This window comes from Parasteatoda tepidariorum, chromosome 8, assembly GCF_043381705.1.
Source record: "Parasteatoda tepidariorum isolate YZ-2023 chromosome 8, CAS_Ptep_4.0, whole genome shotgun sequence".
Classification (NCBI taxonomy): Eukaryota; Metazoa; Arthropoda; class Arachnida; order Araneae; family Theridiidae; genus Parasteatoda; species Parasteatoda tepidariorum.
This window is the reverse complement of record NC_092211.1, coordinates 31126560-31138572: the sequence shown is the minus strand read 5'-3', so window position 1 is coordinate 31138572 and position 12013 is coordinate 31126560. Positions and strand designations below refer to the sequence as shown.

General features: G+C 26.6%; 1 protein-coding gene across 1 annotated transcript; it reads right to left on the bottom strand.

The window, feature by feature from the left end:
• Positions 1 to 2267: 2267 nt before the first annotated feature.
• On the bottom strand, positions 2268 to 9856 carry LOC139426307 (uncharacterized; the record flags this gene model as incomplete). Its single annotated transcript, XM_071184574.1, is given in 1 exon segment — positions 2268 to 9856. A coding segment is annotated over 1 exon segment (493 nt), but the record flags the coding sequence as incomplete, so codon positions are not given.
• Between the last annotated feature and the right edge of the window lie 2157 nt (positions 9857 to 12013).

Here is a 12013-nt window from a genome sequence, read left to right as displayed (position 1 = left end):
TAGTTTTAAAATTTTTTTTAAATAAATTGCTGTGTTAATTAATTTTAGTTAACGAAATTAATTTCTTTCTTAGTGTGTGTTAAATTCCAACACATTTGAAATTAAATTTTAAAAAATCTTTTGACTCTTGAGACTGAAAGTACACACTTAATGCTGTCTTAATATAGACTTGCATAGCTATAGAAAGTAATTAATAGACATGAATTTCGAGGAAAAAAAAATAATCTTAATTAAAATTCTACCTTTCGATTGAAATAGCATGGAATTAAAATCTACACTATATTTTATTGGCGGAAAATGTATATTTCTAAAGCTTGAGGTTATTTTAAAAAGAAATTACCCTAATATGCCAAAAATAGAAGGAAAAAAAAGGCTAATGAATTCAGATATTTTTTCCTGATATGTTGTCATTATTCCCTTTCAAAGTTTATTGGAGGCAGTAGAGTTATTAACTGGTAACTTGTGTTTTTTTCTCATAATATGTTTACAGAATTTTTGACATTATCAGATTTTCTATAAAGAAATTTTGTGACAAAAAAATTCCAATGAGTGCATAGATTTTAGCTGATCTATTTTGATATAGAATTAAAAATTAATATAAAAATAGATTAAATATTTATTTATTTATTGATGAATGACTACATTTATTTTATCAGATTAAAAATCAAGAGAAAAAAATCACAATTTTAAATTAAAATTATGGTTTGCTAATTGAAACTTTAATTTAATAAATAAAGAGTCTATCCAAGCCAAATTTGCTAATGCTTAGGGTACCTTCACAAATTCAACTTTAGGAAAAAAATACTTTTTTTAAAAATTTTATTTTTGTGTTCGTAAGAAACGAGTAAATCCGTATTTTTGTGTTGATTTTTTAATATTTTTAATTTTTCACAAAAAAAATACCTCTCAGAAAAACCTAGACAGACCCCTTTCATTATATTCTCTATTTCATCTAGTCTTCAAATTTCAATCATGCATTTGTTTCAAAATGGTTGCTATGCATTCAAAGCTATGTATTATAATGAAAAATTATATTAGTAAGTTAGAGCTTCTATAATATTGACTTAATTTTGATTAAACATTTATAAAGTATTTTTAATCATAAATTAAAGTTCTTACAATGTGTTTGAATAAAAATTAAAAAAATCTGATTTAAATCAAAAAAATCTGATTTTTTTTTTTTTTTTTAAATCAAAAACATTACACGAACCCTAGTTAAAACAAATTATTAATTCTTCGAAATAAATATGTTTAAAAACCAAGGTGATCTTAAAAGTCAGCCCCCACCCTAAAACCGGAAGGCAAAGAAAAAAGGAAAAATACTTCCATGAAAATGATACATCAACTTCGCAATGATGAAAAAAAAGCATGCTTCCTGTTGCGGCAATAATATTCATTCTGTTTAACATTTTAATGGCAATTTGTTTTATATTTTAATATTAAACAGTAAAAAAAAAGTTTAATATATTATAAAATTTATACTGATTTATCAACGCTAATGTAAGAAAAATTTATAAGCTTAAACTCTTTGAAAAAAATTACATTGTGCTCACCTAATTTTGCTTAATTCATTGGTGTGCACACAGTATATAGATGGGATAGTCCCTCTCCCCCAATGTATTTTTTTTTCTTAAAAAAACCCTTAAAGTTAACAGATTTTGTCATCTTCAATCAAATTCATTCAAAATTCAAAACAATAAATTATTTTGTAGTTCTTTCTTTTCTTATTCAAACCTTTCTCGCTTATTCGTTTCGACCTATGTCAATGTGGGTGCGCAGGGTTTTTAAAAAGTTCTTATTTTTGATTTACATTTGTAAGAAGTGCTTAATTTCCAATCTTTTAAAAAGAGATTTTTTTTTTCTTTGTCGTTCTAAATTACAAAAAATGCATGATTTTCATAATTTTCTCTGCAGTATTTATCAGTAACTTATTTACTTTATCAGGATTATGAGAAGTTTGTGAAAATGTCGTTTGATTTTATGTTCATAAATTAAGAACTTTAAACAATAAAAAAAAATATATATATATATATTACTGCACAGATCCTAAATTATGATTTTTTTGGGAAAGTGATTAAAAATATTTTTTGGGTGCTTAAAAAAGTACTTAAAAGGTGCTTATTTTTGTTGAAAAATCTGGCTATGCACCCTGTGTTGTTGATCTTTAAGTTGAGAAGCCGGAGGAAGTGCTTTCTTTCAATAATCATTACGGCAAAAAAACTGTGCTTATCCTAGATTATGCAAATGAAATTAGAAACCAACAATAGTGAAAGATTAGTAATTTTATTACAGTAATGTACACAATAATATTATATGTACAATTAAGTAGGTCACACATTCAATACCATGAAATGTACAATTATATACATGGATATAGTATCTAGGTACTAGTAGCAATGAAAACTATATACATAACAAGGGATAATTAATTTCCTGCTCTACTAGTAAACATAAACGTCACAGTTCTTGAACGAACTATTATATTAGGGAGGAAAATGCATTCATTCCATCGTTTTAAAATCACATTTTAACATTTACTTTCATTATTATGAAATGTTTTTTTAAAACAATACTTTTTCACCAACAATTATTTCTTCAGATCTGGAAAACTTACTAAAATGTTTTACAAAAATTTACCTCGGAGAACACTGGTTGGTTGGCTGATAGGAAACTATCTGTAAGATCTAAATGAATTGGCCAAAATAGCTTCCGCAAATTTTAATTTTGTGAAATCACAAGAAATCAGATTTTTTTATTATTATTAAATGCTTTTGGGTACTTTCCAACATGAAGGAATGACTTTTGCCTCAAAATAACTTTTTATTCTCGGAGGAGATTTGCAAACATTTGTGTGTATTTGAAGAAAATCGACTCACTTACTGACACTTCTTCAATTTAAAAAATACCCAATAAAGGGTATCTGCTACATTTTAAATTTTCAAATTCATGACTAATTCCAAGAGTTTTTCATGACTTAACGAAGTTACTATTTTCTCCCGACAAAAACAATAAATTTAAAAAAGCATTATAATAAGATTAATAATGATAGGTATAACCAAAACTGTTATACTCTGCATCTTCATATTTATAGATTTTAAATTTAAAATACAAAGTAAAGTGCAATTAAAATACAGAGTTGAAGCAATAAAATAGCTGAAAAAAATACGAAAGCAAATAATTATTTTTTTTTTCCCTAAAGAATTATATTCTAAAGATACTTTTCTTGTATAAAATTCTTGATTTTTTTCTGTTCTCATTTTGGAATTAAAAAAATAATAAATAATTAGAAAAATTCTGAAATTACAGAAATTTAAAAGATAATTAATTCGCTCTAGAAATGATGTTTTTTCTTTCATATTTTGAAAGAACACTAATTTTTAAAGAACATGATAAAAACATTTTATATTTTAATAAAATATGACTGAGAGTGAAGATTTTCAATCAGATATTCGGATATTCAAAATCAGATATTCGGGACGCCATGAAATGGGGGGGGGGGATAAATTCCATTTTAAAAATTAAATTTTTCGGCGATCTAAATCCATGACTTTCCATGATTTTTGTTTTAAAAAATATGACATTTTATGACAAATTTAGTTCAATACCAAAATTCATGACTTTCCAGGTGCGCAGATACCCTGCCAATACCTAAAAAGATCAGTTGAGCCCAAAAATTCAAAAAAATGCTGCAAATAACATCATAGTCTAAGATCTTATTCATCATCAAAAATAAACTTGTGAAAAATTTTTAATTTTCGAAAATTAAATTATAATTTTTTAATAACAAGTCATACTATTTTTAAACAGATTCACGGTGTACCTTTGAATATTTTACACTATGATCTAACAATAAGATGACTAAAATATTATGTAAATGTCCGTAAAAATTATTATTATAACATATTTTATGAAGTAAAATATACTTCAAGGTATAAACTTTTTTATTCCCAGATAGGAGATAAAACAATTAAATGATAGTTAATAAAAATTCCTTGTATAACCAAATATATAAAAAAAAAAAAGAGAGATAAAATTAATCTTGATAAAAACTAATTAAAAAAATGTATAAACTGAAAATTTTACAGAATAAAAGTTCAACATTTTATAGATTACTTATCCCCAAAAATTCATAACAAAATATTTAACAATTAGTCTTTTTTAGCTAAAATTTTAAACAATATATTCTAAAATTGGTTTAATGACACTAACAGTTGGAATCGTCATTGTAGCGAGCTTACCGCAATAAGAAACTACACATATTGAATGTTAAAATAGCAATAAAAAAGACTATTCTATAGCATTCAAGTTTTTTATAGCACTGAATATTGATTTCAATGGTTAGTTGTCAAAAAGGGGCCAACCAAAGGTATATCCATTTAATGTAGGAGTGCACAAACTTTTTGAGTAAAGGGCCACATGCACAGCAGATTGACCAATGAAGGGCCACATGACAAAGTATTTAAACAGACATGTTGGCAGCAATTGTTATATAAACATCATTGTTCTAGGCACTAAATACTAATTTTCAGTTAACCTTGTAATATCTTTGCATAACATTAAATACTTTTAAATGTTTAAAATTAGAAACTGCATAATTGATTACTTAGGAAAAAAAAGAAAATCAGAATCAATTTATTAGAAAAAAAATTTGATAAATTGAAATAATTAAACTATGGGGAAATATTTTTTTTAATCATATTATATAATACATAAGTTCATTTAAACATAAATTTTAACATTAAAAAATTTGTTCATAGAATTGAATTTAAAAATAAATAAATATTCTAGTTATTAAAATAAATGCAAGACTAAAACTTTGATTTAAAGAAAGTTTATAGGGTTAAAAATAATGAAAAAAGCTATTAAAAAACTACATTGATTGAGTGCGTCAACAACTATTTAATTTCGAATATTTTTTTAATTTGAAATTTTTTTTTTCTTGTTTTGTTTAGATTGCTTGCACATCGAAGGTTGGCGTGCCACTTATGGCTCGCGGGCAGCAGGTTATTAAAAGTATTTCCTGAAAATAACAAAAATTTCTTGTAAGGACTTGAACTAGACCAGAACTAACTTTCCCTCATATATTTGGTTTATAAACATGTTGGTAAAAGAAATTAAGTTCATTTTTACTTTACTGTATTGATGCACCCTTTCTTCATATAATTTTGCATTCTGCAAAACAGCAGAAAAATGTATTTCGCCACAAAAGATTTCTGTACCTGTCATATTAGAGTTTTGATGCTCACTTGCTGTAATATGCCATATTTGTTACATTGAGTTTTTAGTATAGTCATGATTTAGTAATGATTAACTATTTTAGTTAATATGAGGGGTGTTTAAGTAAGGGTCTCACTAATAGCTGACAGCGGCAAGTTACTATGAAGAGAGTATTCTAAATCTAGTTGTAAGGCATGATAAGTGTTTAAGCAAACTTGATAAGTATTTTGAAGAAGAAAAAAAAACGTATGTAGAATCAAAAAATAAATTTGCTTCATTAGAATTTTCTTTTGTCTGATTTTTATTTTCAAACGACCCTTACTTAAAAAACAGCCCTCGTAAGTTATTATAATTTATTTGTAATTGACATTGTGATTTCTATAAAATCACTATAAATTAGAAAATTACTTTTTATATGTTTATAGAACATTATTAGTTGTACAATGAAAGCATGTGCTTGAATTGTAAAAAAAAAAATAATTAAAAAAAAACATACACACAATGTTTTAAATTTGTAATAGTTAATAGCATACACTATGTTTATTTTAAATCAAACCTATTTCTTCACTGCATTTTTCCTTGCAAATAATTACTACTTTAAAATATTAAAAAATTAATTAAAAATATCATAAAAATACTTTATGCCAATTTTTTTAAAGAACAACTCGTTGATTTTGTTTTTCTTTTGTGATATTTTGCTGCTCACGTGTTCAGAAGCCACAATTATTTCCTAAAGTGTTGCTTTCGGGATTATTTTTAGTAAATTATTTGCATCGATATTTAAAAAGTTGCTTTTTTTTGCAACTAATTATTATTTCAGTGTGAGAAAAAAAAAGATCGTTTTAACAATACAATTTTACTAAAACACTTTAGTTTGTTATGAAATGCAGAATAAAAACAGTTAATAAACTTAAAATACAATTATATTACAAAAATTTTGCTAAAAATGCAGCAACTGGCATCTCAGGCAAGTAACTTATGTAAATAATAAGTACTTATGAAACAACAATATGAAAAACAAATGAATCAAACTGTTAAGAATGTTATTGAAAATATTAAGTTTTATTATAAAGGATAAGAGTATAATATCTGATTTTTTTTTTTAAATTTTCAAGTAAAACTCTTACCAAGCAACAAGAGAAAGAAAAAGAGTTAAATATATTTTTCAAAGGAAAATCTTCCAATCGAGTTATTAATTGCAACAACTAACATCTCAGGCAGGAGTTTTATATTTACATCCTAACTTCAAAACAACAAAGGCAGAACAGTTTAACGAAGACGAATACCACACTCCCTCGAACCCTTTGCAGACCGATCCATATTATAATTATTCTTCAAGGAGGGATTATTTATTTTTTAGATAAAAGTTTTAAAAAAATAAAGATTTAAAGGAATAGCTTCTAATTTCTAATGCTAAAAAAAATGATAAGTTATAATTTATTTTTTAAGGAAGCTGTAGATAAAAGTAGAAGAAAAAAAAAAGCTTTATAAGAATTTCTTTTGATTAAAAAATAAATTTTAATTTTGATTTATTTAAGTAGTTTAAATTTTTTCTTCGGTTGACAATGAAAATTTTGAAATTTGGAGGGAGTGCTTGGCCCTTCTAGGCCTCCCTGAATGCACACACACACACATATATATATATATAGTATGGATTATTATTTTTAAATGTAATTTCTAAAGAAATATTTAGAATGTAATAATTCATGCTAGTTAAATACTAAACTTTGTATAAAACTTTTGTTAGGAAAAATTGTGATACATTATATAAAATTCATTAATAAACAATTTTTAAAGATATTTTAGATAATATAAAGGCTAAAAATATCTTTAGATGAAGCGAAATAACAGTTTATCAGCATAAAATTTAAAAGATATCACAGATATTGCTAAAAGACTTCTAGAACGTGCACAAAATACAATTAACGATTTGACATCTCTTATTGGCTATAGAACTGTTCATGAAAAGTCAGAATTTATTAGTATATAATTTCAAGCAATTGATTAAGACTAAAAACTTAATTTCATTTGATGTAATGCAAGTTACTAAGCAAACAATTTAAAAAATCATTTTAAATAATGATAAAAACTCTTTTGCTTTGAAATGTAATCATAATCAAGCAGCATAAACAATGTTCTATAGACAAAATCAATAGTGATTTAACATACAACAACATTTGTCTTTCAACAGCATCTCACAAACATATACACAATTATTCATTTCTTAAATTTGATAATGCAGCAAAGAAAATTAGAAATTCAATGGAATGTATTCTTTTAGCTGCCACTTCACCATTTTGACTTGTTCAAGAAGACAAGTCAAGGGTAAACATTAGCTCGGTGGCAGAGTTTTTTCAAGCTTTCTGCAACAATTCTCTCTAGTTCTAACACCTTTCTGAAAAAGACATTTTTAATAGTAGCAAATATATATGCTACTAATTTAAAGAAACAGAAGTGCTTTCTGTTTACAAAAAAAAAGAGCCTTCATGTATAGAATAGAAGAGCATATAATTTTTTTTAATTATAAATGTAAGAATTTTTTAAAATATAATAATAAAAGAATGCATATTTCTAATATTATTGGCAATATTCTCCTGTTCTACAAAATATTTGTGTAGTTAACCTTTTTTAATTTTTGCTATTTGGAAGTTACTTTTTATAATATCAATCTGAAATTTTAACTAAAGCCAGTCATTGCAGATTTTTTTTTATTATTATTATTCTGAAAAGAAAGTAGGAAAAAAATCACGAGTTTATTCCACCTCCGAAATGCGAAAAAGGCATTTTTTGACTATAATTCTGCAAAACGGGAGAAAAAAGTTCTCCAGAAAAAATAAATTTCGAAATCCTAAACTTCTTTGATTCCAAGCAAAAAATCTTTCTGCAGATAACTCTGTAATGTTTTCGACAATGTCGCCATGATTTTGCCACAGGGAACATGAGTATAGCAACAAAAAAAAAAGCTAGGTATACACATAATTTTTTAATAGCTGTCAAGAGTTGCTTTAGATGATAGATAATTGATATGAAAAGGTTTTCAAACGTTCAAGTTATATTTGGAAATGAAATGAGTGCATTTTTCAAAAATATTAGCAAAATTTAGTAAATTTGGGTGTTTGAATTTAACATTAATATTTGATTAAACTTTAAAACATAATAATGATTATTATAAATTGTAAAAGAAATAAATTACTGTCCACTTTAAAAAAATAACAGCTTAAATATTGGTTAATATTTTTGAGGGACCCTTTGATGTGCAGTTCTATTTATGTTTTTCTCTATTGCCTGCAGTTATACCAATATATTATATAATAGTTTGAATAATTTCTCCTTAAAAAAGGGGGATTGCCACTTTCTTGAGAGGGGCTTTCTAAATTGTTTATCTTCACTGACAAGGTAGAGGGGGAGGTTTCAGAAATTGCTAGAAACCGGCTTGCACAATGTTTGAACTAGCCCTTAATGACAGGGTGCGTAGGGTTCTTAAAAAGTGCTTATTTTTGATTTATGTTTTTTAAAACACTTAAAGGTACTTTTTTTATTTCAAAGGTTTGCAAAAAGTGCTTAATTTTCTATCTTTTTTTAAAAAAAAAAATTTCTTTGCCGTGTCGATTGTCGCTCTAAATTACAAAAAATTCACGATTTTCACTGCAATATTTATCAGTAACTAGTTATTTTATCATGATCATGTAAAGTTTTTGAAAATGTTTTGGAATTTTATAAAATTTTAAGCTTATAAATTAAGAACTTTAAATGATAGAAAAAGTAATTTTTATTATTGCACAAATCCTAATTATGATTTTTTTTTTTTGGAAAGTGATTAAAAATATTTTTTTAGTGCTTGAAAAGTACTTAAAGGGTGTTTATTTTTTCCTGAAAAATCTGGCTACGCACCCTGAATGAATATTTGTTAAATATTGTTAATTAATTATCACCAAATTCAACTATTGTCAGCTATTAAAAATTGGAATGTAAAAAAAAAAAAACATAGGTTGCACATACATAGGTTTACGTGATTCAGAAAACATAACATTCAGTAAAAACTTTGATGAAGAAAAACGCTTTAAGGGTAGAAATGAACGCTTTACAAGCTGCCTTCACTCTCAGAACTATATACAAGGAAAAAAATATGAAAAATTATAAATATTTTCACGGTGTGTAGAGTTTCCTAGAATCAGGAGAAAATACGTCATCAGGAGTGGTTGGCCCACTTTCAACAACAGGATCCATAAATAACTGTAAAGTGGTAGAGTTTCGTTTCTGGGGCCACGTTCTCGAGTTTCGTTTTTTCTTCCTTTGATCGAAACTTACAGTGTCCTGGCTGGCCATTATAATATTGCACACCATTACTTTACAGTCTTTACAAACTGGCACAAGAGGTCCTTTCAATTTATCGTCTTCCGCAGCGGAACTTTTCTTTTTATTCGATGCTTCGGGAGGGGCGAGAGTTTTTGATCTTTGTAGATTAGTTCGTTTCCTGCGGGAGGTGGGCAAAGGACCCTTCCCCATTTTGTCAGCAATCATATCCACTGATTCCGAATGTCGAAATGTCAGCTTTCTCTTGGGGCATTCACTGTCGACTGTCGTCTTTTGCCTCGGCAGCTTAGGTGTTACAGTTTCAAGATTTTCTTTGGCTTCAGATCTATAATAATATTGATACAAAAATACTTCATGAACAAAGCCAAATGAAATGACTAATCTTGAAAAAGAATAGGAGTTTCATAAGTAACTGCACTTCAGTTTTATGATTGTTTTTAAAAATATAAATCAAATTTCAGAAGAAAAAAAAAGATACTTTGGGATTATCCCGTCAACCATTTTCGCCAAACCTAATATTATCCCCAAACGGTGCCAATAACCACAAATTTTATCACATTTACTGTGTAATCCTTGACTATGCATGTTAGTTTTCTTAAGCGTATTTAAACGAATTTATTTGCACAAGCATAATGACTTGTTTCGTTGCGCTTTAAAAGCTATCAAGGATTTTTGGTTGTGGAAATGATTTATAATAATATATATGGTTAGATTCAATAATAATTCAATGTGTAATTATAAAAATCCTTGACTATGCATGTTAGTTTTCTTAAGCGTATTTAAACGAATTTATGTGCACAAGCATAATGACTTGTTTCGTTGCGCTTTAAAAGCTATCAAGGATTTTTGGTCGTGGAAATGATTTATAATAATATATATGGTTAGATTCGAGAATAATTCAATGTGTAGTTAAAAAAAAAAATTAGAGGTTTTTACTTCATTTTGATTCTTTTTATTAAACTTTTTTATTACATATTTTTACACTCACATTTTTGTTATTATTTTATTATTATTATTATTTGATAAATTTAATGTGTTTAGAATGTTTATTTTGGAAATTGCTTTTCATTATGATGGTGCCAAAGGATTTGGGCGTTTTCGCGAACATTGCCCGGTCAATGGGATAATCCCAGAATTCAGGCCGACGGGATAATCCCAAAATATAGGTCGATAAGTTATTCCAAAGGAGAAGTTGACGGGATAACCCCAAAGTACAGGTCGACGTGATAATCCTAAAATACAGGTCGACGGGGTAATCCCAAGGTACGAAAAAAAATTAACTAAACTGAAAATAACTAGTTATCCCACACATGTGATGGTTAGAAAAAGGTATAGTTAATTCTTTAGAAACTTTATGGTTAGCCACTTTCAATTTTGCAGATATAAAAACATTTTTTTCTCAATGTTTAGTATTTTAATACCATAATTATTTGTACATAGGAGATTATTTCTGATTAATTGAATGAAAATTATTAAATTATACACAAAAGTAACCTTTATAAAATTTAGAGATCACTGCAATATTAGATACGTTTCGTTCTGGACGAAAAAAATCACTACCATAGATTACTATTTCTGTTAAATTGAATGAAACGATACATAGATTGTTTCTAATAGAAATAATCTATATATCGTTTAAATATATTGTTAATGTATAATTATTAAATTAACACAAAAGTAGCCTTTATAACATTTTAGAGTAATTTGAAAATTTAGTGGTAACGGTAATATTAGAAAAGTTGCGTTATGCTTATACAAATCTGGACACAAAATTGCAACCATAGATTATTATTTCTGATAAATTGAATGAAAAGATACATAGATTATTTCTGATAAATAAAAATAATCTATGTATCATTTAAATATATTGTTAATGTATAACTATTAAATTATACACAAGAGTAACCTGTATAAAATTTAGAGGTCACTATAATATTAGATAAGTTAGTGTACCGCTTATACAAATCAGGGAAAAAATCACTACAATGTTCTGTAAAAAAAAAAGGTAGAGTTGCTGGTAAAAGGGGAAGTTTGGAAATATATTTTTTAAGTTAGAGGACTTTTTGAAAATGCGGACAAAATATAACTTTTTATTGCAAGAAATCGATGGTTTTGAAATTCGCAAAATATTGAAAAAAAATTGCACCTATCATTTACACATTAAGTGCACAAATGTACTTAATTCTTACCTTACAGGTAGACATATAAGTAAAAATATTCACACCTAATATGAAATACTTTTAAAAATTAAAACTCACAAAAAGCATATATATACAGGGAAACCTCCTGTTATGGACACTCCTGCAAAATAGACACCTCTCAATAGAGACATGCTTTTAATTCCCCGGGAATCTTCTATGAATTATTATTTCATTATGTACATTTTCTGAAAATCGGACACTCCTGTAACCGGAAGCGGACAGTAATTTTTGATCTGAAACATTATTTTCTATCTCTTCAAACCAGACACTACTTTTTCTAA